Source organism: Leucoraja erinacea, chromosome 28, assembly GCF_028641065.1.
Source record: "Leucoraja erinacea ecotype New England chromosome 28, Leri_hhj_1, whole genome shotgun sequence".
Lineage (NCBI taxonomy): Eukaryota > Metazoa > Chordata > Chondrichthyes > Rajiformes > Rajidae > Leucoraja > Leucoraja erinaceus.
In genome coordinates, this window is record NC_073404.1 from 13,135,054 (window position 1) to 13,154,669 (window position 19,616).

Below are 19,616 nucleotides of genomic sequence, written 5' to 3' on the forward strand. Positions count from 1 at the left end.
TCCTGGCGCAGAACATTCACCACGTGTGACTGCATGGCAGTTAAATGGAAGCGAAATGATGCAGCACGCAGCAAACCCAGCGATAGTGAGAGCTGAAACGGAAATCAAAGCTGAACCATCTTTATTTCAAAGGTAGACAAAAATGCTGGAGAAACTCAGCGGGTGAGGCAGCATCTATGGAGCGAAGGAAATTTCGACGTTTCGTCCCGAAACGTCGCCTATTTCCTTCGCTCCATAGATGCTGCCTCACCTGCTGAGTTTCTCCAGCATTTTTGTCTACCTACGATTTTCCAGCATCTGCAGTTCCTTCTTTAAATAATCTTTATTTCAATGCACGTTATATGCAGCAGGACGGACGAGCTAACAACACAGACAGCAAGGTCCGAGATTGATCCATAGAGACATAGAAAATAGGTGCAGGAGTAGGCCATTTGGCCCTTCGAGCCTGCACCGCCCTTCAATATGATCATGGCTGATCATCCAACTCGGTATCCTGTACCTGCCTTCTCTCCATACCCACTGATCCCTTTAGCCACAAGGGCCACATCTAACTCCCTCTTAAATATAGCCAATGAACTGGCCTCAACTACCTTCTGTGGCAGAGAATTCCACAGATTCACCACTCTCTGTGTGAAAAATGTTTAGCTCATCTCGGTCCTAAAAGATTTCCCCCTTATCCTTAAACTGTGACCCCCCCCTTGTTCTGGACGCCCCCAACATCGGGAACAATCTTCCTGCATCAACCCCTTAAGAATGTTGTAAGTTTCTATAAGATCCCCCCTCAATCTTCTAAATGCTGCTCCAGTGACTGTTATGGAGACGTGGTTGCTGGGCGACTGTGTCTGAGTGCTCAAAACTCCAGCTTGTACAATGTTCTGAATGTACGGGCCAAAATGGGTGAGAATGTGGGGGAGGGATGTCGTGAGAGCATTTCATCCACATATTATTTGGACAAATCAAAACTGCAAGGGCATCATTTTGAAGAATTTGCATCAGGTACTGCTTCTGACTACGGTGAATTTTGGTGCCTCCCTAGGAACAGGCTATTTTAGACGTGTCGTGGGTAATAAAGAAGGATTAATTAGCGACCTTGTCGTTAAAGATCCTCCAAGGAGGTAGTAACCAGAATGTGATAGAAGTTGCCATGCTGTTACTACACAACCCAAACCACCATCTTGTACTTAAATAAGGGCAGGTATAATGACACGGAGGTGGAGGTGTGTACTAGGAACATAAGCTAAGAAACACATCAGTAAATGAACAGTTGATCCAGAGCAATCATTATGTAGCGGTTGGAGTTTAAGATAGGGAAGGATTTGTCCCAATTGTACAGAGTTTAGGCGAGGTATCACAGCAACATCGCACACAGTTTTGATCCTCTTGCCTACAAAAAGTATATAGTAGGCTGTGCAAAGCCATCCTAGGACTAATTCCTGAGAGCTGGATGATCAGCCATGATCATATTGAATGGCGTGCAGGCTCGAAGGGCCGAATGGCCTACTCCTGCACCTATTTTCTATGTTTCTAGTTGTCAAATCAAGAGAGGTTGGACAGTTTGAGCCCATATTCCTTGGAGATTATAAGAATGAGGCATGATCCTGTTGAAACATGCAAGATCCAGTGGTGGGGGGGGCTTGACATGGTGGACGTTGAGATGTTTTCATTGGTGCGAGGGTCATGAACGAGGGGACATACAGGTAGATATCATTATTATAAAATAAAGGGCCAGTCATTTAAAACTCGGGTGCGTAGAAATTCCATCTCCCGGAGAGTGCAACAAATTCCTGAACTACCCCTGAGTTTGGAAATGGAACAGAAAAAATACAGTGCTGGAGTAACTCAGCAGGTGAGGCAGTGTCTCTGATGAATAAGGATGGGGATGTGTTTAAGAAGGAACAGCAAATGCTTGGGAAAATCGAAGGTACACAAAAATACTGGAGAAACTCAGCGGGTGCAGCAGCATCTATGGAGCGAAGGAAAGAAGGTCTGACGAAGGGTTTCGGCCCGAAACGTTGCCTATTTCCTTCGCTCCATAGATGCTGCTGCACCCGCTGAGTTTCTCCAGCATTTTTGTGTACCTAAGGATGGGGATGTTTTGGCTCGACCCCTTCTTCAAACTCAGTTCCTATCTTTAGATATGTAGGCAGATGACTATGTGATTGGCTATAGGGAACTGTCCCAGAGGAGTGGATGATCACCAAGAGGTGAGGGGCAGCCTGGAGGCCAACAACTTCTCCTGTTTTCCTTGTGGTTTTGGCCATGCTGGTCTGATTTCTCCTTTTTTTTTGTGTGGTGCTTTATCGCCTGCGTTCAGTCTGAAGGAGGATGTGAACAAGCTGCTGAAGGAGAAGGGAGGGTTAGAGAGGGCCGCTTCCGAAGCCCAGGGCCGAGTCCTCAGCCTGACGCGAGCTCTGCAGGCGAAGGATGTGGCGTTGCAGGAGCTCTCCGACATCCGGGCCCAGGCTGCCCTCATCTCCGACAACTTCGAGGTAACGGGTGTGCACCAGGGTTGGGACGTGTGTGAGGATGGGCACCGCGTGGGGGGCCAGGACATGTTGGAGGACGGGGGGGGGGGAGGGTGGAGGGAGGAAGAGCAGGTGGCGATTGGTGTCTGCTCGATTGGAGGCCCCTGGGTGGAGCTCTTCCTGAGGGAAGGAGAGAGCCGTTTCAGTAGTGCAACTTTTAAGCATGGAAGGGAGCCGCTGGCCCTTTGAGCCCATGCCAGCTTCTTGTGGTGCTGGTTCAAGTGTTGCCAGAGCCCGTCATTCCTTCCCTTCACCCACTGTCCTTTCAGACAATGAACTGCAACTGACTGAACTCTGTTTCTTTGACTCTTGAGTGAACATGGAGCAGTACAGCACAGGAGCAGGCCCTTTGGTCCACATACACTGTGCTGAACATGAAGCCAAGTTAAACTAATCTCAGCCTGCATACAATCCATATCCCTGCAATCCCTGCATAGCCATGTCCCTATCTGGAAGCTTTTATGCTACTATTGTATCTGCATCTGCAGATTCCTGACATACGGTGTGTTGCAGGCACCCAGCACTCCGTATTAAATAAATACAAGCAAATCCTATCCTGAAGAATCCTATCCAGAAGAATCCTCTCCAATAGTTTCCCTATCGTTGATGTGAGACTCACTGTCTTATTTCCTGTATTATCTCCAGTTCCCTTCTTAAACAAAGGAGCAGCACTACTTTCCAGTTCTAGACCACGTCCATGGAGTTGGGGAAGAACTTTGGTCTGGCAAGTGTCCAGCCTGAGTGTTTGACTGAAGCTCTGCTTGAACAGCAGAGAGAGGCTTCCCACACCACCCACACCTTCCATCAATCTCCTGACCATCTCTCAGTCTCTGCTTTGCGTATCAGGACCTGCCCTCCTTCCCCTGAGGTTTTGTTCTGAAATTACATCTTTCATTTGATTAAAATCTCAATGATTGCGAATCCCCGACAGCGGCTGCTGGAACATTGAATCGGCGGTAACTGGTTCTGCGGCGCCCACCCCTCCCATCCCACGGGTGTGACTCTTGCCGTTTTTAGCCTACCCTATTTACGGATTGCACCCCTGAGCCCTGTCCTGGATTCCAGTCTTTATCCAGAAACTGGGTTGTGCTCCAGTTGTGAGCTTTCAGAAGGTTGCGGTCTCTGGCACGGTGCGGGGAGTGGGGAACTCTCCCTCGAAGCTGCTGATGGTGAGCAGCTCCCAGCTCCATCTCCTGCCCGCTGCTCACCACGGCCTGCTTTGTCCGTGCTTGGAGTTGCCCCTTGGCGTCCACAGGTGGCACCTGCGGGCACTCGTTTACCCTGGCCCTGATATTAGTAATCAGCCCTTCCAGCCTTGAACTCTCGAGTGCTTGGCAGCCAGGAAGTGGGCGAGTAGGTTGAAGGGGACACCAGACCTCCCAGCATATCAGGCAGTGTGGCCACTGCCCCCATGTTGGAGCTGCTTGCTCAGCAAGACCCCCCACCCCCCCCTAGCAGAACAATAGAACGGGATCCAGAGACATGGGGACACAGCCCCGTCAAGATTCTCCTCCCGTGAGAACATTACCTCAAGGACTGTGGCTCACTGCCCCCATGTCTCAATCACTGCTGGGCAGTTAGAGCATGGAACAGGCCGTGCAGCCCACAATGTCCGTGCCAAACATGGTGCCCATTTTAAGTCATTTCACCTATGTGCATGTGCTCTATATTCCTCTATTTCCTGCATATCCATATGCCTATTCAAAAGCCTCATAAACACCAAAAGGTCCTGACAATCATCTCTGCCTCTTATAATTTTGTATGCTCCTATCAAGTCTCTCTACAACCTGCGATGCAGTCAAATCTCTCTTTATAGTTAATGCCCTCTATTCAGCCAGCATCCTGGCAAATCTGTTGCCGCCACTTCCTTCCTGTAATGGGGTGACAGGAAGAGCACACAATACTCCAGATGGGGCCGAACTAAAGTCCTGTGAAGCTGCAGCATCTCTTCCTGACTCTTGTACTCGCCACCCCAACTGATGAATGCAGGAATACCAAATGTCTTCTTTCTTATTTTCTCACTTCTTTCTACATGTGTGGCCACTTTCGGGGAGCAATGGAGTCGGACCCCCAAAATCCCTCTACACCAATTGCTATTACCTGTATATTTTCCCCCTTGTGCTCTTGGCTCTGGCACTGAACATGAGGGGGAATCTTTTGCCTCGACAGGTTGTTGTCCACTGAGCTGACGGGATCTGTATCGCCACCTCCCACTGGGTGCGTTGAGTGGATGTGGGCTGCAGAAGCTACCCGTGTCCCCTTGGCCGGCAGAGGGCAGGGCTCCTGGTACTGCTGAGCCCTGATCCTATGATGATGGGGAGGTGAAGCCCCTGGTACATGACAGCACAGGATGAGGATGGGGCAGGGAGCTGTTGGCGGATGGATAGTGAACGTCTGTGCTTGTTTTCCTCTGTCAGTTCATGGAGCAGGAGGTGAAGATGTCCCGGGAGCAGCTGTCGGAGACGGAGGGGCAGCTCAGCGAGCAGATCCGCAGCCTACACCATCGTAACCTGCAGTGTGAGGAGCTGCGGTGAGTGGGGGGTGGGACAGGGTGCCTGGGGGCAGGGCCGATGCCGATGGCTCAACACTGGGGTGAACCCTTGCCCCAACAGTGTCCTTCAGATTGGAGGACTTGTTGAGCAGACCCAATCCCCCCAGGGTTGAAGATACTGCCGGGGTGGGGGTCTTGCCTTGTGCATGGCCCTCTTATGATGGGGTGCAAGGCAGTGAGGTGGAGCTGGAGCAGGAACACTGTTGGTGTTTTCAATGCATGGGTCATTGGGAATGGAAGCTGGCAGCAGGAGTCTTGCTGTGCAGGTTACAGGCTGCAGTAAGGCTGAGGTTGACGGGTGGAGGGGCAGCACAGTGGAGCAGCCGGCTGAGCTGCTGCTTCAGCACCAGAGATCCTGGTTCCATCCTGACCTCTGGCGCTGCCTGTGTGAAATTTGTTCCTTCTCCCTGTGACCGCATGTGTGTCCCCTCCGGGTGCACTCATTTCTGCCACATCCCAAAAGACGTGCAGGTTTGTAGGTTAATCGGTCTCTGTAAATTGCCTTTCGTGTTCAGGGTGTGGGTGAGAAAGTGGGGTAACATAACACTGCTGTGAACTTGCGATTGATGTCTGGGCTGAAGGGTCTGTTTCCGTCGTGTATCTTTCAGTCAAGGAGGTGGGGAGTTTGGAGGGCGGAGGGACTAACGTGGTGGGCGAGGTTTCTTCGTCCTCCCCACTGCCACCTCCCAGGTGTGCCATGCTTGGAGTGGTGCCAGTGAAGATGTTTCTCCCAACCAGGACTCGGTGTGACCGCCTGCGTTCGGAGCTGGACATGGTTAAGAAGGATGCACGAGAGATGCTGATGGAGATGGGGGAGCAGATGAACCAGGCCATCGTCGAGATCATGGAAATGGATGGTCAAATGCAGAACGCCACCAGGTCGGCTGAGACCACTCTGAAGATTTGGCAGCAGGTGGGTATCGATCTCTGCCCCCTGGGCTCACGCCGGCCCCGCTACAACTTGGCACTCGGGGCCCCTTCAGTCCACATTGTCGATGCCAAACATGACACCAACATAAACTAATCACATTTACCTACTACCCTCACGGAGCTGGGAATTGTGGTAAATCCCATCGATTCATTCATTTCCTTTGGAAGAGAAAATGTGCTTGTCTGGTCTCTTTATGAGTCGAGTGTGGTTGATACTGAACTGGTCCAGCAAGACACTTTTAAGGACTGTTGAGGCTGGGCAGTAAATGCTGGCCTTGCCAGTAATGTCCCGATCCTGCAAAATGTGGGATTGGAGACGTGTCCTGCTCCTTGCCTAGTGACCTGTGACTGAACAGCGAGTTTAGCTTTTTCTGACTTCAATTGCCAATCGGACCCCCTCCTTTGTATCAACCTAACACTCGCCAGGCTTTGTCTTACCTCAACCTCTCTCTTCTAGTTCTCCCACCCCCCCCCCCCCCCCCTCCCCCCCCCACCACCAACCTTCACCCCATTTGTATCGGCCTTGAAGAAAGGTCTCAACCTAAAACATTCCCTCCACAGTTGCTGCCTGACACGCTGAGTTCCAGCACTTGGTGTTTTTGCTCAAGATTTCAGCATCTTCAAACTCTTGTGTCTGCATTTCACCGGGATGTGGCCTGGGATTCACCCAGTTCTCTCTGCCTGGACTGGCTGCACGGCTTCCTCCAGCTACCAGGGGGTCCCGTAGCTTCGGTTTACAATCCGAGCTCTGGACAGGCAGCCCCCGGTCTGGAAGTGAAGAACAACTTGTCAAGGGGACCTGCCATGTGAAGTCTGCCGCCAATTAATTTGGGGATCCGATATCTTTATCTGAAATTTGACCAACAGCTATGCTTTTTTTCCCCTCCAGGATCTTCCCAAGACCGTTGCTGAAGTCAAGGCAGAACCACCGGTCGCAGCTGAGCAGACAAGCGACCAGGCTGCTGAGACAGGGGAGATGACTCGGGCTGGCAACGGTAAACCCAGTGGGGGGGAGAGAGCGAGCGAGCAAGGGGGGCGGGGTGTGGAATAGTGACGGTGGAGGGAGGGCAGTGGGAGAGGATGGTCATACCATCATTGCAACTTCTTTCAGATCCTGAAGCCATTGTCACTGTGGTGTCCATGATGGGGCAGGAGAACGGGATGGGTTGTCTGGTTGGGCAATGGCTGGGAAGATGATGTTAGAGGTTGGGCGCTGTCTAGGGTGATGGGGTCGGGCATAGGGTGGGGCGATGGGGTCAGGGGTGACGAGATTGGGCACTGGCTGGGGACATGGTGCCAGGGGACGGACACTGGATGGGAATGGGCTCTGGCAACGCCCACTGCAATAATGGTACTGGGTATCAAGAGAGAGGTGGGGGCTTTGCCTCCAGATATCCATGCCCTGCCAGCCGGCCTGTTGGGTTGTGATTCTGGCCAGGCTGAGACATCTATACTCCAGCCAGCGGCATTAGGCACAGCCGTTCAGCTGGTCCACTAAAGGGAGCAGAAGCGGAGTGTACGAGGGTCACTTCAAAGCAGAGACTCGCTCTTAACTTAACCTGTCGTCTGGTTTAGAACGTAAGGAGGCGGCCACGAGTGACATCAGGAGTGAGCAGAGTGCCTTTGCTCCAATTAAACCAACGGGCACAGACATAGCAGGTAAGGTCACTGTTCACTTTACTGAGCCTGTACCCAGCAGAGTGTAGAGGGAGCTTCACTCTGTGCCTGACCCTGGGGAGTGTGTGATGGGACGGTGCAGTGGGAGATTTAAAGGAAAACTGCAGACGCTGCGAATCTGAAATAAAAAGAAAGAAATGTGTAGGAAGGAATTGCAGATGCTGGTTTAAACTGAAGATAGACACAAAATGCTGGAGTAACTCAGCGGGTCAGGCAGCATCTCTGGAGAAAAGGAATAGGTGATGTTTTGGGTCGGAACCCTTCAGAGTGAAAGATGCAAGTGGGAGGAGAGGAAGGGCCTAGAGGTGACAAATCGGGGCTGGCAAGGGAATGGTGGAGTCAGTAATCGGCCATTGTTGGCTGGCACAGATGTGCTTTTTTCATTTAGTTTAAAGATACAGCGCGGAAACATATTCTTCGGCCCACCGTGTCCGCGCTGGCCTGCGATCCACGCACTCTTGCAACTGTCCTTCAGGCACGAGGGACAGTTTATAATTTGAACAAGCCAATTAACCTGCAAACCTGTTTGTCTTTGGAGTGTGGCAGAAAATCGGGGAGAACATACAAACTCCGTACAGACAGCACCCGTGGTCAAGGGACCGGAGACAAGACGAGACCTTTATTGCCACGTGTACCAATTGGTACAGTGATATTTGTGGTCACCATACAGCCATACGAATAAAAAAGAGCACAGAACATGATAGTCAGGACCTAACCCAAGGTCTCTGGCGCTGTAAGGTAGCAACTATACCGCTGCGCCACTGTGCTAATGAGAGGGATTGAAAGATGCGCAGAGTGGAACTATTAGAATGACTATGGGAGCGGGGGGGGGGGGAACCAGTGTATTGCAAGCTGCCTGGAGGGGATAGTCGACACTGCAGTCCTCAGTCTCCTGGCACATGACACTGGAAGTTGTTCCTTATCCCCCAGCTTCCCTCCCGGAGCAACTATGATGGGTCTGTTCTCCTCCCCCCACCCAAGAGGACAAAGGTGGGCTCGGGGATGTATAGGGATGGAGTGGGACGGGACCGCCACGGCTGTCACTGTGCTGGGTGCTGCTGTGATTTGGGCTGTGCTTTTTTTTCCTGCAGCAGACATGGAGGACACCCTGCAACAGCGGGTGTGCAGGCTGCACCGGGCGCTGGGGAAGCTGCTGGCCGTCCGCACGCAGGCCGAGAGCGTAATGAAGCTGCAGGTGCAGGAGCTGCAGCGGGAGATGTAAGTGTGGTGGGTTTTAGGGTTGCCTGTGGGGGTGGGCAGGTCTGGGTCTGTCACCGGCCCCAGTCTTTGCTCAGTCTGGCCAGTTTGGCACAGGCATGGGTCAGGGAATCTCCCCTCCCCGCCCTCCATTGCACATTCCAACAGTCCGCGTCTCCCAAGGATTCGTGCCTTCTCTCCCTCCCCAACTTTCTTCATTTGGGGCATGTTGACCACAACAGCGCAGCCTCCAACGTGTGCAGCTGACTGGCGCCTGTCACAACCGCGGTCCGTGCCGTGAGGAGAGCGCACACCCCTGGGCTGGTCGACCGTGTGTGGGGATCTAACAGCCCTCTCCTTGGACTCTTTCCACAGCTCGGTGGGGCGAGAGCAGCAGGAGGCCAAGAGCAACAAGAAGCAGCTGGAGCTGCACAGCCTGCAGAGCAGGGTTGGCGAGCTGGAGGCGGAGAACCGGCAGCTGGCACGGGAGCTCCAGGCACACGCCAAGGTGGGAGACGCTGGTGTCCGCGTGCTACAGCCGTGCACAGGCACCCGGGCGCGGGATTGGGATGGGTACAGAAGTGGCTGTGTGGAGAGTGAAGCCTTGTGTTGAGGCTGGCTCTGTAACGTTCAGCACTTGACCATGGCTGTAAAGCCTCCATGTAAACTGCAAACTCACCCCCAGCTCTACCTCTCCTTCAGGCCTGTCCCCTTAACTCCCCTCTGCCTTCCGCAGCCCCTGTGTCTGTGCTTTCTCTCCCCTCACCACCCCAACCCCAAGGTTAAATGTTGACCTCAGTAGCTTCATAGTTGTGGAGTCATACAGCATGGAAACGGGCCCTTCAGCCCAACGTGTCCATGGTGACCAAGATGCTCCACCTAAGCCAGTCCCATTTGCCCACGTTTGTCCCATATCCCTCTAAACTTTTCCTATCCATGTATCTGTCCACACGTCCATTAAATGCTGTTATAGTGCCTGCTTCAACTATCTCTGACAGCTTGTACCGTACACCCCACCACCCTTGAGTCGGCTGTGTCTTTGTTTTTGCTGTCACGTTCACTCTTTGCCCCGTCCTGCCATTTCCAATCCGATACCGCCGTGTCTTGAGCCAAACACACAGCTGGAGGAGCTCGGCGGGTCAGGCAGCATCTGTGGAGGGAATGGACAGGTGGCGTTTCGGGTCGGGATCCTTCTTCAGACTCGAGTCGCACTCAATCTGTGGAAGGGTCCCGGCCTGAGACATCGTCTGCCCCTTCCCTCCACAGATGCTGCCTGACCTGCTGAGTTCCTCCAGCATCTGCAGTTTCTTGTGTCACTGTGTCCACGTGCCATGTCCTGCATCCTCCAATGTAACATGTCCATTTTATGCTCCGACCCATTGAATGCTTCAATCGGCTCCTCCCCTGGGGCAGAATCGACCACATTCCTCACGGTTTTGCTGTGTATTTCCTTTTCTAGTTCTGTTCATGCTTCATTTGCAGTTCTGCACACAAAACACCAATGTTGTTCCTGTAACTGGACATTTCGTGCTTCTGTTGAAGGGTGTTAGTGCTGATACAGCAGCAGTCGAACATCTTTCTGACACCGTGCAGTGTCGGGCTGGCCTTGCTGCAGTTCCCAGCAGATGAGATCTGCTCGATCAATTCTATTTGAACCATTCAGCATGGTAACAGGCCCTTCGGCCCAATCTGTCCATACTGGCCCATCTAAGCTAGTCCTATTTGTCCACATTTGGCCTAAATCCCTCTAAACCTTACCTCCAAATGTTTTTAACGGTTGAAGAAATGCTTCTTCAACCACCTGCACTGGCAACTCCTTGCATATACCCACAAACCTGTGTCTTCTGGTTCATGACTAGGAGTGTCCTGCACCTCTCTACCCCCTCCCTTTAACCGGTGGTCACTCATCCACTTCTGCCTGTGCCCGAGGCACGTTATCTATGACTACCACAGTCTCCTCGATGGCCCCAGGCCCATCCAACTTCAGCTCCCGACCCCTAATGCTGTTTAACGTCTGGAAACCGCTCTCTGGCAACTCCCGGTCATATTTACAGGCACGTGGCACGGTTGCAGTGCTGAAATGACAGGTTTTAAATCCTTTGCAGACTAAATGTGAACTGGAGCAAGCCTTGGAGAGTCAGAATGAGACCATCTTCGAATTTAACAAGCTGTTGGATTCCAATCTCGAGGAACACTCGCAATTTCTGGTAAGGCTTTATCCCCCCCCCCCCCCCCCCCCCCCCCCCCCCCCCCCCCCCCCCCCACACATGGAACGTATATTCACCTCGGTCCAATAAGAGAAGGGAGGCCACAATGGCGCAGTAGTAGAGCCTCTGCCCCACAGCACTTGCAGCGCCGGAGACCTGGGTTTGACCCCGACTACGGGTGCTCTCTGTACGGAGTTTGCACGTTCTCCCCGTGACCGCGTGGGTTTTCTCCAAGATCTTTGGTTTCCTCCAAAGATGAACAGGTATGTAGGTAAATTGGCTTGGTGTATGTGTAACTTGGCCCCAGTGTGCGCAGGATAGTGTTCACGTGCGGGGATGGCTGGGTCAGTGCGGACTCAGTGGGCCGAAGGGCCTGTTTCTGCGCTGCATCTCTGAACCAAACTAAAAGACTGTAGACCTCTCCTCTCTCAGTCGCTCCCCAGCCCATTGCCCTCCCACAGAGGATGCAGGCCATTGACCAGTGGAGCCACTGTTCCAATCAAACTGTCGACTGGATAATAGAAGCCCACACCTACTGTCTCTGAGGAAGGCTCATTAGCACAACGGGGAGCTTCACTCTGTTTGACCCTGGGATTGTACGATGTGACAGTACAGAGTGAGTTTCACTCAGTCTGGCACCCAGGTGCGTGTGGTCGGACAATGTAGAGGGAGCTTCACTCCGTGTCTGTCCCTGGAGTGTGTGTGTGATGGGATGGTGTGGGGGGGGAGAGCTTCATTCCGTCTCATCGCACAATCCAGGATCGGACACTGTAAATGTTTAAGAAGGAACTGCAGATGCTGGAAAATCGAAGGTAGACAAAAATGCTGGAGAAGCTCAGCAGTGAGGCAGCATCTATGGAGCGAAGGAAATAGGCAATGTTTCGGGTCGTTCCGACCCGAAACGTTGCCTATTTCCTTCGCTCCATAGATGCTGCCTCACCCGCTGAGTTTCTCCAGCATTTTTGTCTACCTCAGACAGTGTACAGCTTTCTTCGCACCATTCTTCGCTGGAGTGGCCCAGCCCGAGGGTGGAACGGTACTCACGTGAGGGCGATCCGGTCCGGGGGCTGGGACGGTGCTCCGGTGGCTGGGACGACGTTCTGGCGGCGGTGTCCTGGGTTCAGCCACGGGCCGGCGTCTGCGTGTGCTGGACTGGACGTGTGGCGGCTTCGACCACCCCGGGCCGCAGTGTTTGAACCGGCCCGTTCGCGGGGTTCGGTGAGCTGCGGGACTGTTTGTACCATCGTCCGGTGGGGAATCGCCTCAGCGCAGAGGGAGAAGAGGGAAGAGACTGCAGCCCTAAGATTTTTGCCTCCACCACAGTGAGGAGGTGTTTGGAGGACTCGCTGTGGTGGATGTTAATTTGTGTTTATTGTTGTTTATTATTGTATTATTGTATGTATGACTGCAGGCACGAAATTTCGTTCAGACCGTAAGGTCTGAATGCCAATAAAGGAATTCAATTCAATTCAATTCAATTCTATCACATACTCCAGGGTCAGACACAGTGCAAAGGGAGCTACGCTCTGTCTGACTTTGTCAGTGTTGGAAGGGATGGTGCAGAGAAGGAGCATCGCTCTCTCTACCGCCGAGTGTGTGTGTGTCTGGATGGTGTATCTTGGGGGCTTTTGACCCTGACCAAGGTTGATGAAACAATTGCTACTTGTAGCTGTGGCTGCCAGATGGTGAGAGATTGGGGAATGTTTGGTGTGGGTGAGGGGGAGGGGTCTGATCAGATTGCTGGGAGTGACGTGTGTGACCCTGGTTTCAGGCGATGAAGCAGCAGGTGACTGATATGAAGCGGCAGCTGCAGCAGGTGGAGACGGAGGCCAGCACCTACCGCGAGGAGTTTGCCAAACTCCAGGGCCCCGGGGACTCTCTGGGCAAGGACTGGCTTCAGGAGAAGGTGGATCTCCAGCAGCAGGTAAGGACGCGACTGGGGCGTGTGTGGTGGCGCAGCGGGTAGAGCTGATGACTCGCAGCGCCAGATTCAATCCTGACCTCTGGTGCTGTCTGTGTAGAGTTTGCACGTTCTCCCTGTAACTTCTGCGTGCTCTGGTTTCCTCACACATCCAAACACGGGCGGGTTTGCAGGTTAATTACCATTTGTAAATTGGCCCTAGTGTGTAGGGAGTGGGTGCAAAAGTGGAGTAGACCTTGTGTGATAGTCTGGAATGCAGAGCCTGTTTCCATGCTGCATCATTTAATCAATTCACTCTTGCCACACTCTGGTCCACGGGGTACAGGCTGATGTTGGCAGACGTGAATCCTTCCTGGGGCTAGGTGGGGTGGTGGGCATTGACTGCCAGTCCCAGCATGGCAGAGCTGGATAATTCATGGAGCCTCTCCAGTGGTCAGTGATGCCCAGTGACGACCATTTGGCCCATTTAGCCTGTGCTGGCTGGCGATGCTGCCCATCGTGGCTCGCTTCCTCGCCCAAGCAGAGTCTATTGATCACAGGCTATGATGCCTCCTCACTGTAAGTCTCCGTGCCCAATGCCCCAGGCAGCGTCTCCCCGACAGACACCGCCTGCTGCTCTGGGCCACGGCTGGGAGCGAGGGGGTGTGGACGGAGCAGGCCGATTGAAGGTGTGTGGCCCTGGGGCGTTGGAGACCCTTTGCCGACCCTTCGACAGTGTGGGGAACAGCACTGGACACCGCCTCACAGGCTTCTCATCTGCTGACCTCTTCAACCCAAGGTGCGGAAGTTGCGAGGGGCTTACTTGCAGAAGGACGGCGAGATCCAGCAGCTGAAGGAGAAGATGTTCAGACATGTGAGTGGCTTCTTGTGGACTTGGTGCAGCTTGTGGGTGGGTCCCCGTCCCTCCCACCCTCTACACATCAACCCACCCCTCTACAAATATACCCCCACCATTTCCACAAAGCAGCACCCCTCCTTCAATCAGGGGCTGCTTCAGGGCAGGAGGTCATTGGGCCCCTTCTCCCCATGTCTGGGAGAGTTGCCCTCCTCTTCCCCCACTTTACCCGTCTGCACTGAGCAGCATTTCAATCCCTGGCCCTGGGTGAAGCTGGCACACCCCCTGGGCTTCCTCACATTGCCCACACAAGCACCTGGTCACTGCCAGGGCCAGGACTGGTCTGACGTACTGCAGAAGGTGCCTCCAGCATCCCTGAGGCTATTAACCCCACCAGCGGTGGCTCTCTCTCTCTCTCTCCCTCTCTCCAGCGGTCAGGACTACAAGCTCTGCCAGTCCCCTCCTGTCATCTTCCCCTGTCCCACTCTCCTCTCGGACTCTTTGGGTCGATTCCGGCTGCACAACCCCAGGCCGGGAGCTGGGGGAGCGAGGGGCTGCTCGCCGATCCATCACCAAGGCTGCCGTCGTGAGGGGCACCCGGTCTGTGAGGAGGTTGCTCAGTGGTTGTGTTGCGTGGATCAGTGACGCCTTCTGTTTCCCCCCCCCCCCCCCCCATCTAGAGAGCCATCCTGGAGGAGAACAATCAGAAAGCAGAGGCCGAGGTGCGCAAGCTGGACAACCTGATAGAGCACATCAGACGAGTAAGTGGCCGGGGAACAGAGGGTGGACGGGATGGGGTGCAGCTCTCTTTTCCACCACCCCCCCACCCTTCCCCTTTCCTGTAACGTCTGGAGGTAGGAAGAATGGCTCCCATCTGGACTCAGATCCTCACTACTAATAAGGTCATAAGTGATAGAAGAATTAGGTCATTTGGCCCATCAAGTCTACTCTGCCATTCAATCACGGCTGATCTATCTCTCCCTCTCTACCCCATTCTCTGGCCTTCGCCCCATAACTCCTAACTCTCGTAGTAATCAAGAATCGACAAATCTCTGCCTTAACAATGCTCTGTCCCAGGGGAGACTGCATCCCCCTCCTCCCCATGTATCCCTGCACGTGCCCTCCACTGATGGTCTTCACCAAATGTGTTCCTGTAAATGAGTATCGTCATAAATGAATAAAGGGATATACCTTGAGAATGGAGATGTAGAGGAATTTCTTTAGCCAGAGGGCGGTGGAATCTGTGGAATTCATGGAAGGCTGTGGAGGCCGAGTCATGGGGTATTTTTAAAGCAGAGCTTGATAGGCTCTTGATCTGTAAGAGCTCCGAAGGCTAAGGGGGAGAAGGCAGGAGAATGGGATTGAGAGGGAAAGATAAATCGGCCATGATAGAATGGTGGAGTAGACTCGATGGGCCGAATGGCCTAATTCTGCTCATGATCTTCTCCCCAGCATTCAGACTCCTTGGTCCAAACCCTGCTTTCCCCTTTAGCCTTGTCCTTCACTTGCAAGGGCGTGCATCCCCGCCACCTGTTTTTTTTTAACTCATCCCCTCTGCTGATCTGTGGCACACACGACCCCTTCTCGAGCCTCCACTATTTTTAGTCCTTCATCACCTAAATGATTTTTTTACATATTATCAAGTCCTGTGATGGGGGTTAGGGAGCTCCCAGGATAATGATCTGATTACCTACTTCATAAAGGAAATCCAAAATTAGAATTCAATTAAAATGGTAGGACTGCAGGCTGATTCTGCAGTAGGGCTGCTGCCTGCTGTACACCCCTCCCCCCCCCCCCCCCCCCCCCCCCCCCCCCTCCCCCCACCCCCCAGCATCAGTCAATAAATGCCACATGAAGCCCACATTCCTGGCTTTACTCAGGGCCGCCCATCCCTAGATGTCGCATTCCAGCTAATGCTTATCTTATCTTGGTGTGGTGTCGATGAGGGGGGGAGGTTGGTTTGTGTGGTGGGTCGTCTATATCTGGAACGAGCTACCAGAGGAAGCTATAGGAGTGTATATAATTACTGCTTTCAAGGCATTTGGACAGATGTATTGATAGGAAAGGTTTAGGGGGATATGGGCCAAATGCAGGCAAAGGGAACTAGCCCAGTGTGCAAACTTGGTCCACATGGACGAGATGGGCCAACAGGCCTGTTTCTATCTGTGCAGCTGAGTCTACAACTCCGTCTACACTTCATGCATTGGAAAAAGTGGACAACATAATGGAGAATCTTCACTTCAGTCATTTCTCCCCTCTCCTGTCATGCAGTAGGTACAAAAGCCTGAAGCACATAGCACCAGATTCAGGAACAGCTTCTTCCCTGTTATCTGACCACTGAATGGTCTTTCCATAAATTGGGGTGTGGTCTCAATTATCCAGCCTGTCTCATAGTGGCCCTGGCACTTTTTATTTTTTCATCTGCACTTTCTAACTGTAATCCACACATTATATTCAGCACTCTGGTTATTTTTCCCTTTGCGCTACCTGTTGTGCTTGGCGTAGCTTGTTTGTACTCGTGTATGGTATGATGGACCTAGAGAGAATGCCTAACAAAGTTTTTTGCTGCATCTTGGTACACATGACAATAATAAACCAATGCCAACACCAGTCTTATCCGTCTGTCTTTCAGACTCTCCATTCGATACCTGAAGTGGTGGGCAGCTCAGCGGAGTTGAAGTGTCTCCTGCAGTGCCTTGGAGATGATCTGGCAACATAGTGTGTCACGGGGCAAATGTGTCCCCTTCTCTCTCGCTGGAGGAGGAAAGGGCTGTTGTGAGGTGTGGGCTTCTGGTTGATTCACAGTAGGATTTGCGTCTCCAGCAACAGATTTGTGTCTCCAGTTTAAAAGCCCAGGGTTTCTTATTTGTACAGAAGACCAGAGAGTGCAGCCACTTGCATTAAAGATTTTGGGGTTGACTTTTCTCTCATTGTTGGAGTCCACTGCCAACCCCCCCCCCCCCCCCCCCCCCCACCACCCACCCCCCCACTGAGGCCTCTACACACAGTGCAAAGTATTTATTTATCAGTTGTATATAACTACCAGTGTTGTAATCCTGCTCTGTGTTTCATTGCCGCTCTTCCTGATTGTTGCCTGTCTGTAGAGATCTGCCCCTCTGAATATTTCCCCTCTGTACCATAAAGTTGCATCTGTTGACATCGTGTGTTCTTCTCTTTATTGGGGTCACATTGAACCTCTGGTTGAGTGACCTGCTCTTATTTCTTGTGCGATTTCAGGAATGAACAATTAACAATCTCTCTGCATCATTTCCTCTGCTGAGAGTGGATGATGAGAGATTGAGTAATGTTACCTCTTTGCAAGGCTTGAAGGTCACGGGAGAATCCACTTACACACTCGCTCGCGTTACAAAGACTTTTGACCCATTTGCCCAGACAGTTGGAACTGCTGCCCAATCATCTGTCTAACTGTGTCATTCCAGATCGCAGCAGTAGTCAGTGAACGTGACCGGTCTCCTCGCCCGTCAGTGTTCTCACCAGTATCTGTCGCCCACCCGAACTGCCCCTGAGAAGCTGCCTTCTCGACCCACTGTGTCAGAGTGAGGAAGGGGCTCCCCCCACAGTGCTGCTGAGGAGGGAGACCCAGGATTTGGCCCCAGCGCTGATGGAGTGGGAGGGTAGAGGCTGGTGAATGGAGTGGGGGTGCTTAGTCCTGGATGGTGAGAGGAGCTTCTCAGGGTTGTCGAAGCTGTGCTCATTCAGGCCAGTAGAGCATGTTCCATTACACCTGACGTCCCCTGTAGATGGGGGCCAGGTGTTGGGTGGTCAGTCGCTCATTGTGGGATCTCAGCCCTGACCTGCTCATGTCCACGGTGTTTGTGGCTGGCTTTATTAAATTTTGCATCAATGGTGAGCCCAGGATGTAGATGCTGAGGCAGTTGGTGCTGATAAATGCACTCCATGCGTCTGCCTTGTTGGACATGGTTGTCTTCTGGTTGCTTTGTCATGATTATACCATAACTAATCCATGCAACAGCACCACATGTTTCTATGTTAACCTATCCACTGTGCTGTCACCTGTGTGTCTACCTTTGATTTTTATCCAGCATGGATACCTACTCCAGGCCCCACTGTTCTTCCATTCTCCCTCGGGCCTCCCATTCATTGTGTCAGGAGTCCCCTTCTTAGACCACCTAAAATGTATCACTTCATAGTTATCAGGATTACATTCCATGCCAATGCACCGCACAATAACATTCTATAATCTAAGACTATCCTCACCATCAAAATCACCACCAATGAATGTTGACAAAGTCAAACCCTTAATAAGACTCGAGGACGTATAATTGACCATCAGCAGTGGGTTTATTTTACTTGCACAAGTGGAGAAGTCTCGGTCAAAGGCTGTGATCACAACTCCAAAGTTAGTCGGTACAACAGGATATTTATACACCAAAAACCTGACAACTGAGGAAGTAGAAAGGTGAGGCAGATTGATGTGTTAATTAAAGGATCTATACTTAGATGATACAAAGGTCGTGACTTTTTGCTTCCGGACACAAGGTAAGGATGCTTAATATGTTAATGCTTGACACTAGATTGTGACTAGACACAAAGTGCAGTAATTCAGTGGGTGAGACAGCATATAAGGAGAGAAGGAATGGGTGACGATTCCGGTCGAGACCCTTTGCCAGACTGAAGATTCCACAACACTGGGGAAAAGACTATTCCTCTCATGATTTTAATTACCTTTATAATATGATGCCTCAGCCTCCTGAACTTCATGGAATATAGCCCTAGACTGCCCAACCTCTCTCTCTAACTCAGGCCCTCAAATCCTGGCAACACCCTCATAAATCCTCTGCAGTCTTTCCACCTTCATGCCATCTTTAAATGCCACATTTAGGGTGATTAAAACTGAATGCAATATTCCATATGTGGTTTTAATAATGTCTTACAGAACTGCAACATAACTTATATACTTAATTCCCAGACCGAAGGCCACCATGTCAAAACCACCTTCATCATCCTTATCTGCCTATGACACGTTTCCAAATGTAGATTAAACAAACCCTTCATTCTTTCTTTTCTAATAACTTCCCTGCCACTGGTGTCAGGTTCCTCACAATGTCCATTCTGAACATCATGCCAATTAATCTCCTCTGTCTGCATGCCCAAGGGTTTCGACCCGAAACCTTGCCTATCTCCTTCGCTCCATAGATGCTACTGCACCCGCTGAGTTTCTCCAGCATTTTTGTGTACCCAGTGGTGATCTCTTGATTCCTTTAAAAGGTGCTTTGTAACTTTGCCGACGCCCTTTATGTGGCAACTGTTGGGTATGTGGAACAAGGAATTTTACAGTGACTTGTACATGTGACAATAAAACATTCATTCATTCACCCAACCCCTCGGTAGCATCGGTCCTGGGGGTGCATCCATCTTTAAGTTTACTAACACTTTCTCCTTTTTCAGTGGTAACTTTGTTCTGGAATTTCACTTCCCTGAAGTCTCCAACTGCACAGGTTATGCAAGGAGAGTGTTCGTGTGAGAGTCGCCGCATCCTTGGCTCCCCATAGTCTACCACTTTGGTCCTCTTTACTGTCTGTCTCCCTCTGGTATTAGTTTACCTAACGTTGCCAACTTCTTCTCTCTACCGCTCGGCCTCTCTCTCTATCTCTCTCTCTCCGACCTCCTGGTTAAAATCCCCTCCTCCCGCCGGCCGCTGTGTGTCCCGTGGGGGGAGGGGAAGAGCCCCTGGTGGGAGGAGAAGCTGTGACTGGTGATCCGGAGACCGCTTTGTGCCGACTTCTCTTTG

General features: G+C 52.0%; 1 protein-coding gene across 1 annotated transcript in view; it reads left to right on the forward strand.

The window, feature by feature from the left end:
- spag5 (sperm associated antigen 5) overlaps positions 1-16,735 on the forward strand; it is a 32,058-nt gene extending 15,323 nt beyond the window's left edge. The window contains exons 12-23 of the mRNA XM_055657413.1: positions 2,315-2,489; positions 4,943-5,055; positions 5,815-5,989; positions 6,896-7,001; positions 7,582-7,665; positions 8,775-8,901; positions 9,256-9,388; positions 10,986-11,087; positions 12,859-13,011; positions 13,787-13,861; positions 14,524-14,604; positions 16,476-16,735. Coding sequence (XP_055513388.1) covers positions 2,315-2,489; positions 4,943-5,055; positions 5,815-5,989; positions 6,896-7,001; positions 7,582-7,665; positions 8,775-8,901; positions 9,256-9,388; positions 10,986-11,087; positions 12,859-13,011; positions 13,787-13,861; positions 14,524-14,604; positions 16,476-16,562 — 1,411 coding nt within the window. The 3' untranslated portion in view covers positions 16,563-16,735. The remainder of the gene's footprint in view (positions 1-2,314; positions 2,490-4,942; positions 5,056-5,814; positions 5,990-6,895; positions 7,002-7,581; positions 7,666-8,774; positions 8,902-9,255; positions 9,389-10,985; positions 11,088-12,858; positions 13,012-13,786; positions 13,862-14,523; positions 14,605-16,475) is intronic.
- Positions 16,736-19,616: the final 2,881 nt, after the last annotated feature.